We start from the raw sequence: 27,528 nt of genomic DNA, 5'->3' as shown, positions 1-27,528 counted from the left end.
AAGTCAGAGTAAAATTGGGCTGGTTTTGGGCTTGTTTCAGAAATTTCTTGTTTGGACGGTTTTTGGGCTAGTTTTGACAAGGCGTTGGGCGGTTTTAGAAAATTTTACCTGGCAACACTGCCTGCACGGTTGAAGGGACGCCCGATTACTTGTAATGAAAACAATCACCACTTTGCTTTACTTCAAAGTAAACATTAAATTTACGCAGATTTATCGTCGGCTGAGAAAATTGCAAACGTTATTCGAAAAGAAATTATAATTCGAAACCAAAATTTGCGTTTCCAACGCCCTGGTTGTTGGGAAACATGATTACTTGTAAATAACTGATGTTCGTGCGATCCATTTTGGAATTGTTTCGAAACACGCCTTAGTGTTCGTTGTTCTGTTAAATATTATAAAAACAATTACAATTTTACTTTACTTCAAAGTAAATATTCAATTTACGCATAATTAGCGTAAACTTGACATTAAAATAAACTGCTTTTCACACAAATAACACCTTTAAACTTTCGAATAGCAACATGCAGTTCGTGGATTGTTATTATTGTAAATCTATGACGTAATTATGTAACAATTTTATTGATAAACATAAGTGGTGTGATATTTTAGTAATTTATTGGCGGAACCCAAACCAACTTGCATTTCGTTGTTAAATCAAAACTAAATTTGGTTTGCATGCATTTTTCAAACGGGAATTCAAATGAGATCTACGTGCGGAACATTTTGGAACTGTTCGAAACAGGCTTTTATTGTTTTTTTTTTTTGTTCACAAAACATGTTCAATATTGCATGACGTTTTTGTAAATTGAAATAGTGGCTAACAGCCTTGTAAAACCATCACCAACACTGTTACGACGCACTAGTTAATTTCCAACACAGTGGGGCAACGCAAAAATAACTTGCAATGTAGGTCGAGTCGCAGCTGGGCATCTAATGAGAAAAAAGCCCAGGGACAACCAGACGCCTAATAAACTGCATAAACGATCGAAACCTGCACGGTTGAAGGGACGCCTGACTACTTGTAATGAAAACAATCACAACTTTGCTTATCAAAGTAAACATTAAATTTACGCAGATTTTACGTTGGCTGAGAAAATTGCAGACGTTCCTCGAAAAGAAATTATAATTCGAAGTTATAAACCATTTCGTTTTCAAACCTAACACGAAAACAAAATTTCCTTTTGCAAACGTTATTCGAAACGAAATTTTGTTTTCGAAACCAAAAATTCGTTTCCAATTCCCCTTTGCGGCACACGGTCAGATTCGTATGTGAAACAAGATCTTTCACCATCTTTTGGCGTAAATAGTGCAGGATTCACTTTATCACGACGAACAATCACGATTTTCTTTACTTAGATGTAAAACCCGCGAAATTTCGCTTATGTAGTGCGTGGTGATAATGTTATCACTGAAATAAACAGTTTTCTACGTAAATAACATCATTACACATTACAGTCGCATAAAACAACTCGAGTATTTCGAAAATGTCACACAATTGTGTCGCAATTTCATTTAAGTCTAGTAATATTCAACTAATTTCTTAGGGGAACCCAAACCAACTTCTATTTCGTTTTCAAACCTAACACGAAAACGAAATTTCCTTTCGCAAACGTTATTCGAAACGAAATTTTGTTTTCGAAACCAAAATTTTCGTTTCCAATTCCCCTTTGCGGCACACGGTCAGATTCGTATGTGAAACAAGATCTTTCATCATCTTTTCGCGTAAATAGTGCAGGATTCACTTTATCACGACGAACAATCACAATTTTCTTTACTTAGATGTAAAACCCGCGAAATTTCGCTTATGTAGTGCGTGGTGATAATGTTATCACTGAAATAAACTGTTTTCTACGTAAATAACATCATTACACATTACAGTCGCATAAAACAACTCGAGTATTTCGAAAATGTCACACAATTGTGTCGCAATTTCATTGATGGCTTGTAATATTTAACTAATTTCTTCGGGGGAACCCAAACCAACTTCTGTTTCGTTTTCAAACCTAACACGAAAACGAAATTTCCTTTTGCAAAGGTTTTTCGAAACGAAATTTTGTTTTAAAAACCAAAATTTCGTTTCCAATTCCCCTTTGCGGCACACGGTCAGATTCGTATGTGAAACAAGATCTTTCATCATCTTTTGGCGTAAATAGTGCAGGATTCACTTTATCACGATGAACAATCACGATTTTGCTTTACTTAGATGTAAAACCCGCGAAGTTTCGCATATTTAGTGTGTGGTGAGAATGTTATCATTGAAATAAACTGTTTTCTACGTAAATAACATCATTACACTTTACAGTCGCGTAAAACAACTCGAGTATTTCGAAAATGTCACACAATTGTGTCGCAATTTCATTGATGGCTTGTAATATTTAACTAATTTCTTGGGGGAACCCAAACCAACTTCTGTTTCGTTTTCAAACCTAACACGAAAACGAAATTTCCTTTTGCAAAGGTTTTTCGAAACGAAATTTTGCTTTAAAAACCAAAATTTCGTTTCCAATTCCCCTTTGCGGCACACGGTCAGATTCGTATGTGAAACGAGATCTTTCATCATCTTTTGGCGTAAATAGTGCAGGATTCAATTTATCACGACCAACAATCACGATTTTGCTTTACTTAGATGTAAAACCCGCGAAGTTTCGCATATTTAGTTTGTGGTGAGAATGTTATCATTGAAATAAACTGTTTTCTACGTAAATAACATCATTACACTTTACAGTCGCGTAAAACAACTCGAGTATTTCGAAAATGTCACACAATTGTGACGCAATTTCATTGAGGGCTTGTAATATTTAACTAATTTCTTAGGGGAAACCAAACCAACTTCTGTTTCGTTTTCAAACCTAACACGAAAACGAAATTTCCTTTTGCAAAGGTTATTCGAAACGAAATTTTGTTTCAAAAACCAAAATTTCGTTTCCAATTCCACTTTGCGGCACACGGTCAGATTCGTATGTGAAACAAGATCTTTCATCATCTGAAATAAACTGTTTTCTACGTAAATAACATCATTACACATTACAGTCGCATAAAACAACTCGAATATTTCGAAAATGTCACACAATTGTGACGCAATTTCATTGAGGGCTTGTAATATTTAACTAATTTCTTGGGGGAACCCAAACCAACTTCTATTTCGTTTTCAAACCTAACACGAAAACGAAATTTCCTTTTGCAAAGGTTTTTCGAAACGAAATTTTGTTTTTAAAACCAAAATTTCGTTTCCAATTCCCCTTTGCGGCACACGGTCAGATTCGTATGTGAAACAAGATCTTTTATCATCTTTTGGCGTAAATAGTGCAGGATTCACTTTATCACGATGATCAATCACGATTTTGCTTTACTTAGATGTAAAACCCGCGAAATTTCGCTAATGTAGTGCGTGGTGATAATGTTATCACTGAAATAAACTGTTTTCTACGTAAATAACATCATTACACATTACAGTCGCATAAAACAACTCGAATATTTCGAAAATGTCACACAATTGTGACGCAATTTAATTGAGGGCTTGTAATATTTAACTAATTTCATGGGGGAACCCAAACCAACTTCTATTTCGTTTTCAAACCTAACACGAAAACGAAATTTCGTTTTGCAAACGTTATTCGAAACGAAATTTTGTTTTCGAAACCAAAAATTTCGTTTCCAATTCCCCTTTGCGGCACACGGTCAGATTCGTATGTGAAACAAGATCTTTCATCATCTTTTGGCGTAAATAGTGCAGGATTCACTTTATCACGACGAACAATCACAATTTTCTTTACTTAGATGTAAAACCCGCGAAATTTCGCTTATGTAGTGCGTGGTGATAATGTTATCACTGAAATAAACTGTTTTCTACGTAAATAACATCATTACACATTACAGTCGCATAAAACAACTCGAGTATTTCGAAAATGTCACACAATTGTGTCGCAATTTCATTGATGGCTTGTAATATTTAACTAATTTCTTGGGGGAACCCAAACCAACTTCTGTTTCGTTTTCAAACCTAACACGAAAACGAAATTTCCTTTTGCAAAGGTTTTTCGAAACGAAATTTTGTTTTAAAAACCAAAATTTCGTTTCCAATTCCCCTTTGCGGCACACGGTCAGATTCGTATGTGAAACAAGATCTTTCATTATCTTTTGGCGTAAATAGTGCAGGATTCACTTTATCACGATGAACAATCACGATTTTGCTTTACTTAGATTTAAAACCCGCGAAGTTTCGCTTATTTAGTGTGTGGTGAGAATGTTATCACTGAAATAAACTGTTTTCTACGTAAATAACATCATTACACATTACAGTCGCATAAAACAACTCGAGTAATTCGAAAATGTCACACAATTGTGACGCAATTTCATTGAGGGCTTGTAATATTTAACTAATTTCTTGGGGGAACCCAAACCAACTTCTGTTTCGTTTTCAAACCTAACACGAAAACGAAATTTCCTTTGGCAAAGGTTATTCGAAACGAAATTTTGTTTTAAAAACCAAAATTTCGTTTCCAATTCCCCTTTGCGGCACACGGTCAGATTCGTATGTGAAACAAGATCTTTCATCATCTTTTGGCGTAAATAGTGCAGGATTCACTTTATCACGATGAACAATCACGATTTTGCTTTACTTGGATGTAAAACCCGCGAAGTTTCGCTTATTTAGTGTGTGGTGAGAATGTTATCACTGAAATAAACTGTTTTCTACGTAAATAACATCATTACACATTACAGTCGCATAAAACAACTCGAGTAATTCGAAAATGTCACACAATTGTGACGCAGTTTCATTGTGGGCTTGTAATATTTAACTAATTTCTTGGGGGAACCCAAACCAACTTCTGTTTCGTTTTCAAACCTAACACGAAAACGAAATTTCCTTTTGCAAAGGTTATTCGAAACGAATTTTTGTTTTAAAAACCAAAATTTCGTTTCCAATTCCCCTTTGCGGCACACGGTCAGATTCGTATGTGAAACAAGATCTTTCATCATCTTTTGGCGTAAATAGTGCAGGATTCACTTTATCACGATGAACAATCACGATTTTGCTTTACTTGGATGTAAAACCCGCGAAGTTTCGCTTATTTAGTGCGTGGTGATAATGTTATCACTGAAATAAACTGTTTTCTACGTAAATAACATCATTACACTTTACAGTCGCGTAAAACAACTCGAGTATTTCGAAATGGCACGCAATTGTGTCTCAATTTCATTTAAGTTTTGTAATATTAAACTAATTTCTTGGGGGAACCCAAACCAACTTCTATTTCGCTTTCAAACCTAACACGAAAACGAAATTTCGTTTCGCAAACGTTATTCGAAACGAAATTTTGTTTTTAAAACCAAAATTTCGTTTCCAATTCCCCTTTGCGGCACACGGTCAGATTCGTATGTGAAACAAGATCTTTCATCATCTTTTGGCGTAAATAGTGCAGGATTCACTTTATCACGATGATCAATCACGATTTTGCTTTACTTAGATGTAAAACCCGCGAAATTTCGCTTATGTAGTGCGTGGTGATAATGTTATCACTGAAATAAACTGTTTTCTACGTAAATAACATCATTACACTTTACAGTCGCGTAAAACAACTCGAGTATTTCGAAATGGCACGCAATTGTGTCTCAATTTCATTTAAGTTTTGTAATATTAAACTAATTTCTTGGGGGAACCCAAACCAACTTCTATTTCGCTTTCAAACCTAACACGAAAACGAAATTTCGTTTCGCAAACGTTATTCGAAACGAAATTTTGTTTTTAAAACCAAAATTTCGTTTCCGATTCCCCTTTGCGGCACACGGTCAGATTCGTATGTGAAACAAGATCTTTCATCATCTTTTGGCGTAAATAGTGCAGGATTCACTCTATCACGCTGATCAATCACGATTTTGCTTTACTTAGATGTAAAACCCGCGAAATTTCGCTTATGTAGTGCGTGGTGATAATGTTATCACTGAAATAAACTGTTTTCTACGTAAATAACATCATTACACATTACAGTCGCATAAAACAACTCGAATATTTCGAAAATGTCACACAATTGTGACGCAATTTAATTGAGGGCTTGTAATATTTAACTAATTTCATGGGGGAACCCAAACCAACTTCTATTTCGTTTTCAAACCTAACACGAAAACGAAATTTCGTTTTGCAAACGTTATTCGAAACGAAATTTTGTTTTCGAAACCAAAAATTTCGTTTCCAATTCCCCTTTGCGGCACACGGTCAGATTCGTATGTGAAACAAGATCTTTCATCATCTTTTGGCGTAAATAGTGCAGGATTCACTTTATCACGATGATCAATCACGATTTTGCTTTACTTAGATGTAAAACCCGCGAAATTTCGCTTATGTAGTGCGTGGTGATAATGTTATCACTGAAATAAACTGTTTTCTACGTAAATAACATCATTACACATTACAGTCGCATAAAACAACTCGAATATTTCGAAAATGTCAGACAATTGTGAAGCAATTTAATTGAGGGCTTGTAATATTTAACTAATTTCATGGGGGAACCCAAACCAACTTCTATTTCGTTTTCAAACCTAACACGAAAACGAAATTTCGTTTTGCAAACGTTATTCGAAACGAAATTTTGTTTTCAAAACCAAAAATTTCGTTTCCAATTCCCCTTTGCGGCACACGGTCAGATTCGTATGTGAAACAAGATCTTTCACCATCTTTTGGCGTAAATAGTGCAGGATTCACTTTATCACGACGAACAATCACAATTTTCTTTACTTAGATGTAAAACCCGCGAAATTTCGCTTATGTAGTGCGTGGTGATAATGTTATCACTGAAATAAACTGTTTTCTACGTAAATAACATCATTACACATTACAGTCGCATAAAACAACTCGAGTAATTCGAAAATGTCACACAATTGTGACGCAATTTCATTGTGGGCTTGTAATATTTAACTAATTTCTTGGGGGAACCCAAACCAACTTCTGTTTCGTTTTCAAACCTAACACGAAAACGAAATTTCCTTTTGCAAAGGTTATTCGAAACGAATTTTTGTTTTAAAAACCAAAATTTCGTTTCCAATTCCCCTTTGCGGCACACGGTCAGATTCGTATGTGAAACAAGATCTTTCATCATCTTTTGGCGTAAATAGTGCAGGATTCACTTTATCACGATGAACAATCACGATTTTGCTTTACTTGGATGTAAAACCCGCGAAATTTCGCTTATTTAGTGCGTGGTGATAATGTTATCACTGAAATAAACTGTTTTCTACGTAAATAACATCATTACACTTTACAGTCGCGTAAAACAACTCGAGTATTTCGAAATGGCACGCAATTGTGTCTCAATTTCATTTAAGTTTTGTAATATTAAACTAATTTCTTGGGGGAACCCAAACCAACTTCTATTTCGCTTTCAAACCTAACACGAAAACGAAATTTCGTTTCGCAAACGTTATTCGAAACGAAATTTTGTTTTTAAAACCAAAATTTCGTTTCCGATTCCCCTTTGCGGCACACGGTCAGATTCGTATGTGAAACAAGATCTTTCATCATCTTTTGGCGTAAATAGTGCAGGATTCACTTTATCACGATGATCAATCACGATTTTGCTTTACTTAGATGTAAAACCCGCGAAATTTCGCTTATGTAGTGCGTGGTGATAATGTTATCACTGAAATAAACTGTTTTCTACGTAAATAACATCATTACACATTACAGTCGCATAAAACAACTCGAATATTTCGAAAATGTCACACAATTGTGACGCAATTTAATTGAGGGCTTGTAATATTTAACTAATTTCATGGGGGAACCCAAACCAACTTCTATTTCGTTTTCAAACCTAACACGAAAACGAAATTTCGTTTTGCAAACGTTATTCGAAACGAAATTTTGTTTTCGAAACCAAAAATTTCGTTTCCAATTCCCCTTTGCGGCACACGGTCAGATTCGTATGTGAAACAAGATCTTTCACCATCTTTTGGCGTAAATAGTGCAGGATTCACTTTATCACGACGAACAATCACAATTTTCTTTACTTAGATGTAAAACCCGCGAAATTTCGCTTATGTAGTGCGTGGTGATAATGTTATCACTGAAATAAACTGTTTTCTACGTAAATAACATCATTACACATTACAGTCGCATAAAACAACTCGAGTATTTCGAAAATGTCACACAATTGTGTCGCAATTTCATTGATGGCTTGTAATATTTAACTAATTTCTTGGGGGAACCCAAACCAACTTCTGTTTCGTTTTCAAACCTAACACGAAAACGAAATTTCCTTTTGCAAAGGTTTTTCGAAACGAAATTTTGTTTTAAAAACCAAAATTTCGTTTCCAATTCCCCTTTGCGGCACACGGTCAGATTCGTATGTGAAACAAGATCTTTCATTATCTTTTGGCGTAAATAGTGCAGGATTCACTTTATCACGATGAACAATCACGATTTTGCTTTACTTAGATTTAAAACCCGCGAAGTTTCGCTTATTTAGTGTGTGGTGAGAATGTTATCACTGAAATAAACTGTTTTCTACGTAAATAACATCATTACACATTACAGTCGCATAAAACAACTCGAGTAATTCGAAAATGTCACACAATTGTGACGCAATTTCATTGAGGGCTTGTAATATTTAACTAATTTCTTGGGGGAACCCAAACCAACTTCTGTTTCGTTTTCAAACCTAACACGAAAACGAAATTTCCTTTGGCAAAGGTTATTCGAAACGAAATTTTGTTTTAAAAACCAAAATTTCGTTTCCAATTCCCCTTTGCGGCACACGGTCAGATTCGTATGTGAAACAAGATCTTTCATCATCTTTTGGCGTAAATAGTGCAGGATTCACTTTATCACGATGAACAATCACGATTTTGCTTTACTTGGATGTAAAACCCGCGAAGTTTCGCTTATTTAGTGTGTGGTGAGAATGTTATCACTGAAATAAACTGTTTTCTACGTAAATAACATCATTACACATTACAGTCGCATAAAACAACTCGAGTAATTCGAAAATGTCACACAATTGTGACGCAATTTCATTGTGGGCTTGTAATATTTAACTAATTTCTTGGGGGAACCCAAACCAACTTCTGTTTCGTTTTCAAACCTAACACGAAAACGAAATTTCCTTTTGCAAAGGTTATTCGAAACGAATTTTTGTTTTAAAAACCAAAATTTCGTTTCCAATTCCCCTTTGCGGCACACGGTCAGATTCGTATGTGAAACAAGATCTTTCATCATCTTTTGGCGTAAATAGTGCAGGATTCACTTTATCACGATGAACAATCACGATTTTGCTTTACTTGGATGTAAAACCCGCGAAATTTCGCTTATTTAGTGCGTGGTGATAATGTTATCACTGAAATAAACTGTTTTCTACGTAAATAACATCATTACACTTTACAGTCGCGTAAAACAACTCGAGTATTTCGAAATGGCACGCAATTGTGTCTCAATTTCATTTAAGTTTTGTAATATTAAACTAATTTCTTGGGGGAACCCAAACCAACTTCTATTTCGCTTTCAAACCTAACACGAAAACGAAATTTCGTTTCGCAAACGTTAATCGAAACGAAAAAAAAACAAAATTTTGATTTTAAAATGCAAGTGTGTTTTGTTACAAAATTTCCTCCAAACCGACATGTTTCGCTCAAGGGCATCATCAAGTGCCCATTAAATTACAATTTTTTTTTGTTTTTTAGCATTATGTTTTTACCCAAAATTTCGTTTTTGTATATCGTTTCGAAACGAAAAAGTGTCATACGAAACGAAATTTCGTTTTTCAAAACGAAAGTCAAAACGAAATGAAGAAACTCCATGCATTTAGATAGGCTGACCATGCCCAATAGCAGGCTACTTTCGCCGCCTTGACCTTGCGTGTGACCTTGAATGGCGTGACGTTTCCTTGGCAGTAAATGTCAGATGGAGGGTTGCAGTTTAAACGCATTTTGTTGGTTGGGTGTAGTGCGCGAAATTCTCGCGATATATTTATATTGTAAGAGGTATAGACAGTGCAAATGGTGGTGATGTTAAAGTTCAATTTTGTCGCCTACCTGTGAAATCGTTCTTGTTTAATTTATTCCGCCACCACACCGGCAACATTACTGTGATTAAATTCGGCACAACAATAACCCGCAAGACACCTCGCAAACATTATACGCTCGTGTTCACAGCATAGAAATATTATTCAGTTTAACAATACTCTTACAAAGCGTGCCGCAATTTACTTTCACAAGTACCAGCTTTTTAGTTGTACACGCAGGTAAAATAATTGCGTACTTTGTGTTTGCGCTCTCTTGCACCACCCACTGACAACCGCATTGCGTGAGAGGGCGAGTTTGCTTGCGTGCTTGTTTACTTCTTGTCGGGATCCTGGGATTTAAAAGTCATTGTGTTCTGGCTGGAAGCGGAATAATCGCGGTTGCCATTAATGCCAACACACATACGTAAGTACTTAACGGGTTTAATGTTAAAACTGAAAGCATGGGAAAATCTGCATGTGCGTTTGGTAATTTCAGCTATCTTAAGTACCGGTCCTGGATAATCACGGTAAAAAGAACGCTCCAATTGTGGAGTTACGATTTATTTTGTCGAAATCACTAAAAATGAGATATTTTTCTTGAATTTAGGTAATCTCTCATGCAACGAAAAAACCAAGGAGTTAAAAGCCCAGTTTTTTTTCTTCCGATAAGATTTTATTGACGACCAAACAAAATCTGGCAGCACCTACTTAATTTACAGAAATGACCATTTGTGACTAAAATGGCATAATTTAACTAAAATTACTTCTATGAATTTGGCAGTACATTAGCACTTGGCAAACATTCCTTTCGTCTTATACCAGCATAACATGCATGGCAATGGACCAAGTTTAAACCTATGATGAACCATAAAGACGCAAACGCGAACGAGGGCCTGTGAAACCCATTTAATCCCAGAGAACGATAAACGGAGTATCGCGCCGAAAAGAAAGGTCTGAAGACTTGTAATTATAGCTCTAGCAATGCTGGAACTAATCCTGGTAACCTTCATAAGCTATGGTGAATTTTCTCAGCCAAACGGCATCTTTCATTTCAGCCCTTTTACCGCTCTGTTGTTACTTTGACTATGATAACTATGGGCGGTAGAATGCGAGGGTATTTTGGCTTGTTGTGTAAGCTATTCCGGAGCTTGCTGCATATTCGGACAGTATAGTTGGTTGATGAGGTTGAACTGATATTCTCTGATCTGTAATTTCACACTTATAACATTTGCACAATACAAACTATGCCCTAATTAGTGTCTATTTCGATGGCAAACATCTTGACTTGTATCAAGTTGCGGATTTTTGGATGTTAAGTTGTCAAAACGGTTTGCGATTAATGATAAATAATTTCAAGTATGAAATGGCATTATCGCCCTCAACACAATACAATATGCAACACGAGTATGAGCATTAAACAATTTGGTTTTACATGGAAATATTCATAATTTTTAAAGCTTTCAAGACTTTTATGGGTCACGACTTCTACTCGACGAAAGCATAGAGAATCGCACTTACCTCAGCAGCGCCGATATTTTATACGAAAAATGATACGGGACGTCGAATTCCATCATCGTCGAACGCTCGTCGACATGCGTTTGTGATGTCACAATCGTGATTGAATACGTAGCCACGAAGACCACCCAAGTGGAATTAGCCTCCAAGCAGCTTGGTACGGTCGAGTAATTCGCACAGTATCAGTTGCTGTGGGATAAACCCCTTTACTTTCTTGTCTCATTTCTCGACCAGGAGTTGGCGTCTTCGCTTTAACGTTCGGCAAATTAGCGTTTTTTGACTCCTGTTTCTACGGTTTGGTCTTGAGTCGATAGCGAGTGCTTTTGTTTTTCTAGCTTCTTCTGACGTTTTGATTTCGCTTCGAAAGAGGGGATTCGTTTATGTGTGTTAAGTCAGAAGCGAAGACCCGACGGGGAGTTTGTACTCGAGGTAGACACGCCGTGTCTAAAGAGTGATTTTTTTATTTTAAGTTAATTTAATGAGTGGAGTTGAGATCTGGGAGGTAAACGTTACTAAGTGACAAAGGCCTGAGACTTAAGTGCTCTGTTTCGTGCTCAGGCAGTGTTTGTTCAAAAAAATTATATAAACACATGTGGAGTCAATAATATGAGTTCTGTGAGCTGCAGACAGATATGGCCACTGTTTTAACCTATACGGTCCCATCAGTGCAGCTAGGACGATCTTGTCGGTTGAAAATACAATAAAGTCAAAAGGTTTTTGTATCTGTAAAAGTGTTTTTAATTTGTGTTTTTGGGTTTTTTTTAACGTCAGTTTCATACAAAACAGTTTGCTGCATTTTTTTGCGAAACTGTTTGGCAATGGAATTCGAAAACATCAGTTTTAGTCAGCATTGTATTGTCAGTAAGATTTGTAGCAAATCCTTTTGTATTAGTGCAACTATTTCCTTTTTAATGTGGCTGTGGATCCACGTCAGCGCAACGATGCGTCACGTGTCGATCAGGTGCGCGGCCATGCGTAAACGGAAGGTAGTCTTATATACGACAAATTACCTTTTTGACTAGCATAAAACCATAACTGTCCGATTTCCCCTTTTGAGACATCAATGTGGATAATCAGTACGAACATACCTTTGCGGCAAAATTTTTTTGATGCAAACTACAACGTGATGATGGAATTATAACTTCCCTATACTAGTTTGAAGCTATTAGTTCCCAAATACTGAACTAAAAGCGAAATGCTGGAAAGATGATAAATTACCATTGATAAACAGATTGACACCTATAGACGAAACATAGTGAGGAATTTACAGTTAGGATTTCCTGTGTTACAAATTACATCCGATATCGTTCCCCTGTGAGTTAACTCAACATGTGTGGCCTTGGCCGCTTCAGACAGTTGGAGCGGAATAGTCAAGCCTACATAACACAAACAAACGGTTAAGTTAAGCCCATTACATGAGCCCAGTACGCTGGTGGACAAGGTTCGGTTGGATATTCGTGACTGTCTGTGACTGAAACAAGTTTTCTTCAAAGGGTTGTTATTTAGTTGCGATTTTCTTCAGACTGATTAGTCAGACTGCCAACTTTTTTGGTGCACAATGTGATCTTACAGAAACTACGGTAGAAAGATTAAAGGCTGTGAAGTTGTCTATTAAAAGTTGCCTAATTAGTTGAGTGAAGGCACCTAGAAATACATTTTGTATTGACGCAAATTTTTTCAAATTAAATGTATGAAAAATAAGTACAAGGAAAAGTAAAATCAAAGCGAAGTTTAAGCTAAAAAGTAAGTTTTAGCCAACGTAATTTATGGCATTTGCTGTCAGTTTTAAATTAAATTTTCAGGCAGGATACCCCTTGGTTGGGAGAAAAGACCTGAATGTGTATCAGAATACAGTTTATCCTTAAAGCAAACGATGCGAAACATTTGTTATTGTCATTCTCTACCAAACATTCACCGAAGCGGAAAGTTTGGCGCCAACGCGTCTTCCTAAATCAGTCGGCGAACTTTGGCTGACCCCAGTTTGAACCAATTTACCCCTCAGTGGGCCCCTGGTGTCGAATTATTCATTTTCTGTTGTAACTTATTTTTCCTTTAAAAGCGAACTCGGTAAATAGAATCTCTAAATTCAAACGTTGTCATAAAAATTTTCCAAATATTTTTGTACCAGGGGATTTGATTAGTGTGGGCAGTTTAATGTAGTGTTTCCAAAATGTTTTCTACTGCGGAACACGCCAAGGTTATTCAAGTTTAAAAGGAACCCCCAAACCTTCAGAAATGTCAATTAAACCTATTGTGTTTTTTTAATTGAAATCAGGTAGACACAATAAGAAAGAATTTTGACAGTTAAAAAGGTCACCCAAATTTTTGATTGTTTTTTAAACTTGTTCCCACGAGTTTGTCGACCAAAACTTAACGTTCGTGTTCAGAAGGTATTGTTTTAACCAGGTTGTATCGAATGGTACCCTTAATATTTTGTTGTAGAATCCATTTTGGGAAACTCTGTGTAAAAAAAAGTCAAAAATGTCATCGAATTTAGACAACAAATGTCAGAACGTGACTTTGCGTTCACAAACTCATTGTTGAGATGTGCTGCTTCGAAATTTAATAACAATGCTAAATTTTTGCTTTGTGTGATTTCCATCTCCTTGTCATTTTTTCCACTAAACCGGATAAATCTGCTATCAGGTTTTACTTAAAATCGGGAAACTTTACTCCCAAATTGAGGATGGTGTTTTCGTAATAAGATAGCGTTGACAGATGCGACCTAAACGCTCCACTGGATCCTCAGGGGCGGTCCGTTTTCTGCTCGTTGAAGTTCTAAATTCATTTTTCGTCAAAGCGAAATAGACAGTACTGACTCCAAAGCTGTATGCTATTGTTAACATATGTTGATGAATCTCTAAAAACTGTCATTTTACAATGGTTGTGGTATGTTAGTTCTACGTATGTCACCTCTCAATTTTCTATACTTACCAAGAAAATTGCAACAAAAAAACGCATATAAAGTCACCCAAAATAACCACAGTTGTTTAATTTGCAATTTAACACCCTTGAAGACTTATATTAGTTATTTTCAAAAGTGCTAAGAAATTCATTTTTCAGTCGTTTCGATTGTAACTAAAATCATAGTTTGCAGTTACATGGGCTTTACTGTTTGTTTTGACGATTTATAAAACCGTGAGTTATGTTCCTGTATTAGTTATATTACAACATGTGGGATAGTAACTTGCAAAACAACAATTAAGACATAATGGAGTCCGATAAGCGAGCGTGAGTTGAACATCCGGCAGGACGGTGACACTACCTGTTACTCGTTCAGTAATTAACGTATCATCGATAAGAACTTCAAGTCGCTTCGATTTTGAGCGTCATTTATCACCAATTTTCATATTTAGTTTGTTTCTGGGCTATGGACAAAAGTGCACAAGTTTGAGCTCCAAGGTCGCATTAGCGCAGCTTGTGACTGTACCATCAGTTAAACTAGGTTTGTTTTATTTCTTGCTAGAAAATAGTACGTTTTTGATTGAAATTGGGAAGACATTTTGAGGAGCATGTAGCTGCAGTGAGTAATCAGTTATATGTACGATAACCTAGTCAACCGCAATATTAGACTTATTAATGTAGAAGTTACGACGTCATACGCTTCAAGTTAATAAATCCAAAACAAAAGGGCTAGGCAAGACATTACTTTTTGGAAACCCCGTCAATTGAAACCGAAGACACCAATTGAGTCATCACAAACATGGCTACCGAGAAACGCGGCGCTCATTTCATCTCATGACTGAACGAATTCAAGGCATTGCTTCGCCGGTAAGGCATCTTAATTACAAGGCTCTGATTCAACCGGATAAGGCCCATTTTAGCTCAACTGGGTAATTTGTTCGGAACATTTGAATTGTGTCATAAGAATGAGAACGAAGATAATTGAGTCGAAAGGAGTCAGACAGTTACCAGACAATTTGCGATATACGAGGACTACCAAGATGATACAGGTTGAAGTGTATTTTAGCTATTTTTATCTCATTTTATGGAGTATAATTCAGTTTACAGGTTGTAGATATACAAAATGAGGAGAGAGATTGGAATATGCAGCAAAATAAATGTCAGAAAGCGCGGATTGGTTGCAAGGTTAGGTCTTCGATAATATTCGGCAGGTATCTCCAAAACTCTCTTTTCGTAAATAGTAACAAAATGTACACGTTACCGAAACACGTTTTTGTCACCGATATGACGATTACCTGTTCAGGCGCACATCGTCTTCGACGTACAAGCACGCAAAATTAAAATACACATATTAGTTTTGGTCCAAATGATCTTTGGTTGTGGATGTTACATCGTGACATGGAGTAAAAGAAGACGTGAGGCTGAATGTTAAGGTTTTCCTGCTTCAAAAATCCTGCACCGTTACCGAGAGTTTGCGCAGACAAATATTTTTCGTTGTATAGGAGAGGAAATTGCCCATATTAGTAAACTAACGCATGTTGCATAAACCTGACCCAACTAATCGGATTACAAGCCGTCGGCAAATTCCATTTGCAATCGAGGTACGGGAGGTTGACAAGCATTATGCCTGCTGAAGGCATGGATTGCATTGCTAATTAAAGCCTTACTGGTTGGCTACTGTCGCTATGGCGACCGGTGTGGATTATGGCGTAATAATCGTCGTGGTGACGTGACAATGAATTGTGTGGACGCCGGAACCGATTCTCTGGCGGACCTTATTTGGGAGCTACGATGTAACACAGGTAATGTTTTATAGGCGCGAAGAATTAGATTAAAACTTAACACTGTTTGAATACAGAGAGGATTATGATTTAAATCAGGGTTTCTTAACCCGTTAAGTACGTTGACCCTCTGGCCAATTTTTCAACTCTATAGATGTATGTAGACCCCATCTCAAATAAAAAAATATTAAACCCCCCGATATATCGCTATGGACGCTAGAAACCTTAATTAAAGAAAGACGTTTTTATTGACAAAATTTTTGAATGTTTACTGAATAAACGTGGAAATAGATAAGAAAACATCAGCAATACACACGGGCTCTTGTATGCCAGACGATGAATATCTAAATCTGCTTCCGAATCACCATTGACGCCGATGGCTCCGATGCAGCCGATGCTATCGTCTACCGATATCGACGGCGATTATATTGTATCGCTACAAGCGATTGTAAGAGTTATAATCCTTCAAAATAACTGCCAAGCGAAAACCTTAAAGTTGGAGTGAGTGTCGTAGCCTGAAGCTACGTACAATGTGTTGCGATGATTTGTTTTCTTCGAAGATCGGTGGACGTGTTTTTGTGACCTCCCACTTGTACCTTTCTGGCTTAGAGATACTGGTTTTGATATGACGAATTCACATGGGCATTAATTGCCCGTTGCTATGTGACAATAGAGCCCGCACGAATGCACGGTATGCATTCGTCCAGGTCCTAATATAAAATAGCAACGCTGCATTAACACGGAGAAAAAATTCTAAAAAATATTGTCTGAACTGCACCGTAAATAATCAAAGAAAAACATGCGTCACTTTTTGCTAATTTCTTGACAAAAGCAAAGGAAAACAGTAGAATCCCAAGTTCGCATCAAACGGAATTGTCCGGGGTTTTCCAACACTTAAATTTGCTGCTGAAATAAGTTTAATTTCCCCCGTTACTCTTCGTAACTTGCTTTTCTTCAAGAATGTTACTAAAAAAATTTAATATAGTGGAATTGTTTAGGGTTTTCCGTGGTTGAAATTGCTTCCAAAACATGTATCATTTTTAATACCCACTGTTCGAAACTTGCATTTCTTTCCGCAGAAAAAAAAGATTTATTGAACAAGTTTTTCTTTGGTGTAAATTGTGTGACTTGTAGAAAGGCGTGTAACGTACAGTCGCGTGTCGCTTGGGGCCAAGCCCGAAAACCGGTCGTGGACGCTTGTTTTGTGGCCGTTCAACCGTGACAAAACATCCCTCGGGACCGCTGGGGCGTAACCAGTTGCGTCCTGTCACCACCTTTGATTGCACCTCGGCGTGACGATACGCGGCGGCAACGGAATTCCATTAATCCAGCATCGCGCTGATATAAACGTGACGCAACTATACAAACCCTGATTTGAAGTGATGGTTGTGACGTCATAACTGAAGAAATTTGAGAGAAAAATGTCAAAAACTCTATGGCCTCAAATAAAATAACGTTGGGCGTCGTTTCAAGGGCATTTCGGTTGTCAGTAATTTTGTAATATTTTGTGCCCGGGAAGTAGCTGCTGTGTTTCGAAGAAATGAAGCAGCCATTTTGCCCGGTAGTTTTTTCTGTTTTCAACGCCAAGCCGTTTGTTGCCCTAAAATGTTCCAAGAAATCTCTTTATTTTCCTTGGACCGCGGCGCACGGGTCGACAAACTGTTTATCGTCAACTGAGTCACTGAGTCACCGAGCCAAGCAGGGTCCAGAGTACAGACGTTGTCCACTATCGGTCATTTGATCTGTTCTGATTTGTCCGCATTGCTGACGCCCAATGGACTGTACTGCGTGTGTCCGAAATTCTATACAGGCCCTAATGTGGGCGGCCAGGGCTTGAACTGGATTAAAAACCCACGGTGGTTTGCTGGGAAAAAAGATTTAACCAGCTTGGATGCGTTTTAGTCGCGTTTACTGCAATAAACGTTAGGTGAAAATATTAAATATGTGACGCCAAACGGACGAATCGATGTAAGTTTTGATTTCAGACTCGATTTTTAACGTTTGTCTGCTATCCGTGGGTAACAATGATCTAAATACAACACACGTCAAAGACACGTGGTTTTCTAGTTAAACCACTTTAACTCTGATACAGTGATTTAACAAGAAGGTAATGGCTGCGCACACCCTGGATAAAATTTTGTGTTTTGTTTTCTGTGTCTTTTGTTTGTGTACATTGCACTGATTTAGATATTGTTATTGCTGGTTTCCCATAAAAGTTTTAATGAGGGTTCCTGGAGCCACCGGCCACCTCCTCTGGGAGTGCCGGCCCTTAATTTGACCGGTCCGTAAACAACGCAGTTTATAAACCTTTTGCCGTCGCTTCTCAGATCCGAGCACGCATTCTAGAGATTGTAGCTACGATAAGGCTTCAATGTGTGATTGATGACCTGGGCTGTCTCGTGGTTTACCAGTTGGCCCCTTTCTTCCCGAGCTGTCAGTGAAGATTTTGGGTAACCTAATCGTGCGTAACCGCGCCTACACCATTCGAAGATGCTGCGGCCCTGAGATTTTTGGCTGAGAACCAGTTGGTATTTCAATGTTGTAACTCCCTTGGGATCGGTTTGCAGACCGAAAATCACAGGATATCTATTTGAATATATAACTGATGACGCCTGTGTAGACGATTTTTCCAACAATATAACATTATTGAACTAGCTGACTTTAGTTTGAGACATTCTGTTCCCAACTATTAAATTCTTTTAGTTTGGTTGAATCTTGACAGACGGCAATTTCGACTTGGGTTTTTCCAAAAAACAAGTGTTTACTATGACGTTCTGCAGCTAAACCATAAAGAGTAGCCTTCTCAAAGTATGCCTTAAAATCGTATTTTGAACAAACAACAGCCCAAGTTGAAGCCCCATTAAGCGTTTATTGAACTTATCCGCACTGCATGGCTGTGTACAGTTCGTCCACACTTGTTCCTGTTTAGTCGGACACCAAAGTGCCGCCGAACCCCTCAAACTTTAAGTTACGGCAAAACGTACGATATTTTCGCATGCATTTGCAGTCATCCCTGTCTGTCGGGGACCCTACTTCCAAAGTGTCAGCAGCGCCCAACAAGTGCCAGTGTGTGTATATTTCCTGTAAAATCACGGTTTGACGCTAAAGTGACAGAGACGATGTCACCCGTAACCTTGGGGATAAAAATATTTTTTAGCGAATTTTGGTTGTTTTTAAATTTTGCATTCTGCGAAATGTAAAAATTTGAAGATATTTTAGAAAGTAAGCCAACGTATTTAAGACTAAATAAATCGCTAAATGCGATTCCTTTTGACCGTTTTCCCATCCTTTGTCTTCAAACAAAAGGCTATGAAAAGTGTAATGATCATGTCCAGTCCTTCAACTGACACCCAGTGCGTTCTGCCTTGTTACCGCTTAAAGTGGCATGTGGCACGCCTGATGTGGGGGTGGCACGCATCAATTTGGTGCCAAAACCTTGGCAGCCAAACAGACTCGAAACAAACAGCCGTTAACTGGCCAAAACGCCCTTCAGCCTCCAAAGCCTTCTAATCCTGACAGAAACAAATTACTTCTTGTGCCCAGATTACCAAATAAAGGCCCCGCGCCCAATGTATACGCAAGGGGTTGGAGGGGTACAAGGGTCAGTCTCGGGCCCAACCATACATGGGCCCGGGTCTAATCCCCGCCTGTCACGAATGATTGAAAGTGCAAGCCGTTAAAAACTCGCGCGAGGTGTCAACGTCACGAGATACAGTGCTGTCAAACGTGTTGTTGACATTCTTAAGTGTGTAAGAAATAAAGGGTGGTGTCGTGACAAGTGCAGGAATTGCGTGACTGTTGCTTTCGAAAGAATTGTCCGTGTTTTGTGTATTTTATTGCTTTCATCATTCTTATTGTGTAATATTTGCAGAAACTGACGATGCTTATGTTAACCCACATAAGCAAAATCGATTTTTCGGAATAAAATAAAATCTGCAGACAGGGTGTGTACACGCACTGTTTCGACCTGTAAGGTCTCATCAGTGCAACTGTTGCGTGGCACTGTGCTAGCTTTTACACTAGCAGGCACACTAGTCTCCACTTTGTGGTACCTTTCGGTCAACGTCGATCTGCAGGGTACCCTATACTGAGTACCGAACAACAGATACGACAAACCACTGTGGAGCGCACTATGGCCAAACGGAAATAAAATCTGCCCACGTAAATCTGAGGCTTGTTGCTTCACTATATGTACCAAAACAAGTAATTTTCTGTCGCAGAGAAATAAACAATGCCTAACCGAGGGCCAGATCCCTCTCCAGCTATTAAGCAAGTCCCGTCTTTTGTTACTCGCTTTGTGCTTTCGGAACGACTGACAGGGTTATGTGGTACATTCGCCGATACGATATGTGCCAACTCTCAATCTGCCAACATTATAATTGTTACGGACTTTTTACAATGTTATAAAAACTGGCAATGAAAGCAATGAATGTGATGTAAACTTGGATCAAAAAATCTATTTTCATATTTCCCTTTTTTGCAGACAATGACGTCGACCAATCACAAACGCACACGTTAGGCGACAAAGGACGTCGTGGAGCGATTGCTAACGATTTGGCACCACCTAGTGTTGGAACGCCTCTCGGTAAATTTAGTTACAATGTTTCTTAGCTTTCTGCAATTTGTTGTAGCTTTGTGGATCATTTCGTTCAAATTATATGACTTTGACACAAGTTTGTAAAATACGTCACCTGGCTATTTTTGCCCATGCATTGTTCAGGCGAAAATAACGTATTAGTGTGTATTCCTAATTATTTTACAACTGTAGTAATAAATATTCCGTTCTGTACTTTCAATTTTATCTTTTTTAGTAAAAATATCAGAGGAGGGCCAGGGCAGCTTGTCTAAACCAGCCGCGAATTTAAAGAGCAAAGAAAATTACAACAAATCAGGTAACAACATATTAAAATACAATAAGAAAGTTGCTTTTAGCGCCTTCTCGATTGTTTTGCAGGAAAATCCAGAGACCAACTTTTAATCCAACAATCCCAATCCGCCCAACAAAACTTTCAGTTCGGTCATTTGGTTGATCGTGAAAGAGGTATTCAACGTTTCATATATAATTTTTTTCGGTCCATTTGCGGTTTGGCTAAAAACATGCAGTAAAACTTCTCAATCTATATTTCAAATACAGGTTTTATTAAAACAAATGTAAAATATGTTTTCTTCTTCTCTGCTTTTGTCCCTGTGCGTACTGTATTACGTCAAGCTGTGTCATTTTACGTCATTCTAATGAGTCAGCAAAAACTCTAAAAACGGTTTTTGGTCCCGACCGGCATGTGGTCTTTGAAACTTCAAAGCTACCCCCAGTGTGTCGTGTGGATCTTTCAAAATCAATTTAACGCTTTCCGAAGATGAAAGCTTTTTTCTTGAGGGTCGCATGGTCTTGGCCACAATAGTTTTGTTACTCATGGATTACACAGGAGGCGTTAAGTCGTATTAAACCAGAAATTTATAAACGACGTTTTCTGTCGTAGTAACGACTTTTTTCCAAAACAACTTGTTGGCTGTTAATTTTTTTTTTATAAGTGACTTCGTCATCCAAGACTGCACTTCAATGGCTTTGTAATAACCCATGTACGATACGTATTTGCCTTCAATTTAGTACTTCATTGTGCTGATTAAGAAAATACGTCTGCATTTCAGTAATTATCCAAAAATGACTTGTGCTTATAGGACCTCCGAATGGGTCGACTTACATAACTTAACTGACGTCATGTACTTTAGGGAGTTTTAACGAACGTCGAACCTCCAACCAGGGCCAAGTATCGGGCGAACAACAGAGCAAGGATGAACGTTTCCGGAATGAAGTTCGTTCAATGCAAATGCACACGTGAGTCATGTGTTCAAAATACCTTGTGCGTTTGTCAAATCTAAGAACGAAAATGATTGTATTTTTTTGTTGAAAGGTTTTAGTTATAAGCGAAGATAAATAAAAAGATATTGAATCATGCTTAGATCAGTGGTTCTTAAACTTCTTCTCGTTCCACTTCTGTAATTTTCGACACCAAAATAAATTTACCAGAACGATTTCTTCGTAAGTTTTCAATTTTCAGCTGCAGAAGGCTGACATAACTTGTTTTTTTCCTTAAAGTTTTGTTAAAATTGGTAAAGTGGTCGAAATTCAAGCGGTCTGAAAACCACTGGATTAGATGTTCTTGCGTCTTCCACTGACCGCCATTGTCCGAAACAAGCTCAAATACCAAAAATCCCCAGTTATCATCATAATTGTCCCACAGTGCACCGGGCGTGACCGGAAGTCCGATTCTCTCCGACATCTCGCTCATTCCTCTCTCGCCACAGTCACTTGGTGGCGCTGTTCAAAACCCCTTCGCTCACAGTTCCCCGTTCGATCTCTACATGAACGGAATGCAATCGCCTACGATGTCTATGCTGTCACAAGCGAGAAACCTCAGCCCTCGCCATTCTATGCAAGGTATGGTGGAAAATTGTCGTTAAACAAGACGTTTAAGTTTATGTGGTTCAAGAGCTGTTTTTATGTACGGTGATGTAAAAAGTGTGACAACAATTCATTATTTTCAAAATAGTTTGAGCACTTTTTGTTGAATATGCACGTGTTCTTTTGTCAGCTTTTATCTTTGGCTGGAATCTTTGGTTAATATTCCTTAGTTTTCGCTTTACAAACTTCACAGGTGCATAAAATTCTAACAGAACCCTAAAAAAATCTGTTTTGAAAATATTAGAACTGGAAAAACTCGCTTACCCTTATTACAACACCCACTTGCAAAACAACATGGCCGCTTCGGGAGGTTCCCAGGCCCCGACTGCCGCTTTTCCGATGCCCCCACCGATGTCACCCATCGCGTATTACCAACTTATGCAACAACAGCGAATACTAGCGGCGGCGGCCGCTGGTAACCGCGCGATGGCGCCAGACAAGCATGACGACCTGTCGCGTTTTTCCAGTCCTTTGTGTCGGTGAGAAAATTGTAATCATTTAATTTTGCATTGTAAGTACGTTGTATCAGTTAATCTATACCGACCGCCATCAATATATATTGAAGTTTTGGACTAAATAGTTTCGGAAAGGCAAAAAACGTCTGTTAGTCTGTCAAATACTCTTAATCAGAACCAGTTTTACCTTCGCTGAACCTGATTGGTCACTGCAGGTCACGTGCCAGGAAACGCCCACTGTCGATCTCTCCGTGCTTCTCTGACCCAAACCTCGACTTGACGTCAATGATCCGCACCTCCCCTAACTCGTTGATCCCATTCGTGAACGGAGGACTCAGTCACTCCAGGAGCTCTTCCGTGGGAAGTGGAGGAAGTTACGGACACTTGGCAGCAAGGGGCATCAGGTTAGGATCAGGGATCAGAACAGAAAATACAATTTTCTTATTTCGTCCACCCAAATCCCAATAATTGCTTCCGTTTAGCCCCACGTTCGGGTACCACACGCCGATGATGACGTCACCGCAACATCTGCAAGCCCATCTGCTTTCACACCAAATGACGTCAGCATTCCAATCCAACATGGCGGCTCAGAGATCGCTCAGCCTTGACCAGGCGCAAGGTTCTTCTATGCCCAACCCGTTTGAACAAGCGGCCGCCATGCACAGAAATATGCAGCCGCTAGTTGGCGCTAGTGGACAAATGAAGCAGGAAGGGAGGCACGGGCAGTATTATACTGAGCACAAGGTATGACCAGTGTCCGTAACCTGTCACCTTAATATCACTTTCAAATAGTTTTGCTTGCTGTGTTTCAAATAGGAATTGTTGCCTAAGAATAAAATGTAATTTTGTGCAAATATCCATTTGAAGTTATTGGAGTCAGTGGTATGATTAACACATGTCTCCCCGTGAAGAAAACTTAGATTCTAGTCTACGTTTCGTTTGTTATTCAACTAACCTATAATAAAGGATAAACCTAATGACAACGGCAAAGCCCTGTGTGTTTTCTCAATATGACTGGCAGCCTTAGTAACAAATTGTTCAATGGAGCTGTAGATTGGTTTGTTACAACGTTGGCCTAAAAGTTTGTTTTTTCAGGGTATGACGAAACTAATGAACGAGCAGCGCATCCAGCACAACAACGCCAACAACAACAACAGCTCCCACAATCCAGGTACAGCGGATTTCAACTAACTTAAACCTAACTTGTTCATTAATACGTGATTTACTCTAGTTGTATCTCCCGGCTCCCAAGCGCCACCTAACGACGACGACGGTGTTTATGAAACAAACTGCGATTGGGAGAATTGTTCAATGGAGTTTGACACCCAGGAGCAGCTTGTTCTGGTCAGTTAGCGTCGAATGCAGTGCTGTCTTTGCGCATTTGTACCAACGGAAATATAGCCAGTAAACGTATCAAACGCTCATACAATTTTAAATACGAGCAACTTGCAAAACAAACGCATCACCATAACATGTCATTTGACTTAAATTGGCATAAATACGTTGATGTAAGACTGGTTTCTTAATTTTGGCAGAATCTAGACCTCGATTAGGCATTGCCATATTACCAATGAGATTAATATGTCGAATTATGGATTAAATTGTTTGAAACAAGATTCGTATTGGAGCAGCTATAAGTTATGGTAAACGACAGAAAAATCGATTTCGACTACGTAGACATTATAAGGTTTTCATTTAAAAAAAAATCTCCAATCGGATACATCTTGTTTCAAACAATTAAATACGTTTATGTAATATTGCAATATCTTGCGCAGCATATCAACAACGATCACATACACGGTGACAAAAAGGAATTCGTTTGTCGGTGGAGAAGTTGTGCAAGAGAGCAGAGACCTTTCAAGGCTCAGTACATGTTGGTCGTACATATGAGACGTCACACTGGCGAGAAGCCGCATAGGTGCAACGTGAGTGGTTCTTTTTTATTTTCTTGTCTGTTTGGCGTTTTACAGTATGAGTAGAAAAGTTAACCAACTTAAAAATCAAATTAATTTAAATTGTTATTAATATATGACACACGATGTATCTAACTTTAGATTGAGTTAGATGCAATAACAAAAAAATTATAAATGTACCCCGAAACTAATAAATCCACTCATATGTAGTACTCGGTCGAACAAGTATAACTGCAATGGTTTAAATCGTGCAAATCATTTGATTCTAAACATAATTCCATTTGTACACACAAACCAATAGCTTTGCCATTACGGAAGGTATACAGTGATCACAAGGTCAGCATCTGCAGTCTATCTCAATTTTTCAATATTTGAAGCCATTTTCTACATTGCAGTATGAAGGTTGCACAAAAGCTTACTCGAGGTTGGAAAATTTGAAGACACACCTGCGCTCTCACACTGGGGAAAAACCCTACGTTTGCGAGTTCCCCTCCTGTTCGAAAGCTTTCAGCAACGCTTCGGATAGAGCGAAACATCAGAATCGGACGCATTCAAATGAGGTACATCAACGTACATAGTGGAATCCATGGCTTAATAAGAAACATAAAAGGCCCCATGAGCTATACTTTCTCGTTGGTGAACATGTTCGTAGAGCCTTTCGGCTACAAATAAAATACCACAAGGGGAAAATAAGAGCTTGAAGTTCTAGGTGTTCCTTGTCAATTTAAACATCCTTGCAGTGTCCCTAGAACAAGAAATTTGGTAAACATAGTATCACATAATGGTATATAGCATTATGGCCTCAGTATGCCATTTGTGCAAACAACATACAATTGTGTTTTCATGAGCAGAAACCATACGCTTGCAAGATAGCTGGGTGCACGAAACGTTACACTGACCCGAGTTCGTTGCGAAAGCACGTGAAAACTGTGCACGGACCCGAAGCTCACGTGACTAAACGCATGAGAGCACAGAGGGAAAGAGAAGAGAAGGGAGGTGGTGTGAGTGTGAAACAGGTTCGTCACGGTTGTTATATTACTATATCATAACTTTGATATCAACAAATATTTGCTTATTGTGGACAAACACAAGATACTTTCTGAATATAAATGCCAAAGCTATTATGCTTCTCATTAAGCAGACGTTTCAAATGCAACTGCGTTCATCATCAATGCTAACTCGGAAAACGTCTACTCAATGAGAAGCATAATAGCTTCGGCATTCATATTCAGCTTAATTCGCTCCAAAAAAAAGTTTTTTGCACCTTACAACAAACTGTTTTATTCCTACTTTTATTCTTAACGTTTTCTTTGCCAGGAACCGGGTTTGAATAAAAACAAACCGAAAGAAAGCGATTCGTCGAAATCCAACTGCGGCACTTTCTCCCCCAATTCTCACAACCATTCAAACGACTCGGTAAGAAATTTTGATTTCTATGTAACTACTGTAAACTACTACTGTTGACAGTCGGTGGAAATGGAAATAAATCACGACCATATTCTTATTTTACAGAATGCCCCTCATAACATGAACCCACGTAGCAATCAATCATCATGCACTTCCGGTTCTGACGTCAGCGTAACGCCGCAAAATTCTCCCCACATGACGTCACAGAACAATGACTCAGGTGTTGACGTCAACGTGGGGGCCAACGACGGCGACAGCGACCCTGATATCGTAGTTGACGAACCCCCTTTGCCAGGCAAGTTTACGAATACAATTTGGAGACCGGTATAGCTGTTCTTTTAGTGTGGGCTTTTCGTTTTATTGCAAATTTAAGTAATCTTATGGCACCAAGTAGAAATGTTTTGCAAAAATACTATATTTGCATTAGCTCAGTGGGTCCCTCTGCGAATCGACGTTTCTGCACTTTACAATCTAATCAGAAAATAACAATTCAAAATCCTTGCTATTTTGACGCTATTTACCTAAATTTAGGCCAAACAGATCTTACTCTGTATTAGGCATGATTTGGCCAAACAAATGCAAATAGAGCACTTTACCCTATGAACCTTTGTATTTTTGCACATATGTTCTTGCATTTTGGCCAAGTTCTTTCGTACAAAGCAAAACAATTTAAATTGATCATCAACAACCTGTAACAACAAAACAAGTAAGAAAATATTGCACTGTTTCAGACTCCACATCCGGAGGAGTTCAGGCTTTGTCGCGCAGCCAACACCGGACCGGGTTCGTACCGAGAATGGTCAACAAAAAAATGCAAAGCCTGTCCATTGGCGGCATGCACGGGCCCTCCGACGCCTCGGTTCACGACTTGATCAACTTGGAACAACATAGCCCGCACACCCCAGTGGAAAGAATGAAACTGGGTAGGAACGAAGTTTGAAAATGCAGTTTGGTTGCTTAATGTTGGCAGTATCTAACATTCGATTGGGCATTGGACTGTATTTGAATAAGAAACTAATGATGCCAATGTAGGCAAAGTCGATTTTGCTATTGTTTGCGATAAAATAGCCGAGGGTGGGTAAACCTTTCAACTCGCGTGAAACT

General features: G+C 38.4%; 1 protein-coding gene across 1 annotated transcript in view; it reads left to right on the top strand.

Moving 5' to 3' along the window:
• LOC145909768 (zinc finger protein GLI4-like) overlaps positions 1–27,528 on the top strand; it is a 48,582-nt gene that overhangs the window by 15,583 nt on the left and 5,471 nt on the right. Inside the window, exons 3-18 of the mRNA XM_082997119.1 lie at positions 20,673–20,774; positions 21,001–21,081; positions 21,144–21,230; positions 21,917–22,022; positions 22,429–22,625; positions 22,894–23,128; positions 23,320–23,508; positions 23,587–23,848; positions 24,200–24,275; positions 24,336–24,448; positions 24,880–25,029; positions 25,413–25,577; positions 25,869–26,033; positions 26,335–26,433; positions 26,530–26,719; positions 27,156–27,347. Of these exons, the coding sequence (XP_082853245.1) occupies positions 20,673–20,774; positions 21,001–21,081; positions 21,144–21,230; positions 21,917–22,022; positions 22,429–22,625; positions 22,894–23,128; positions 23,320–23,508; positions 23,587–23,848; positions 24,200–24,275; positions 24,336–24,448; positions 24,880–25,029; positions 25,413–25,577; positions 25,869–26,033; positions 26,335–26,433; positions 26,530–26,719; positions 27,156–27,347 (2,409 nt within the window). The remainder of the gene's footprint in view (positions 1–20,672; positions 20,775–21,000; positions 21,082–21,143; positions 21,231–21,916; positions 22,023–22,428; positions 22,626–22,893; positions 23,129–23,319; positions 23,509–23,586; positions 23,849–24,199; positions 24,276–24,335; positions 24,449–24,879; positions 25,030–25,412; positions 25,578–25,868; positions 26,034–26,334; positions 26,434–26,529; positions 26,720–27,155; positions 27,348–27,528) is intronic.

This window comes from Ascidia mentula, chromosome 7 (assembly GCF_947561715.1).
Source record: "Ascidia mentula chromosome 7, kaAscMent1.1, whole genome shotgun sequence".
Taxonomy (NCBI): Eukaryota; Metazoa; Chordata; class Ascidiacea; order Phlebobranchia; family Ascidiidae; genus Ascidia; species Ascidia mentula.
Note: the sequence above shows the minus strand (reverse complement) of the source record. Positions and strands in the feature narration are given on the sequence as shown.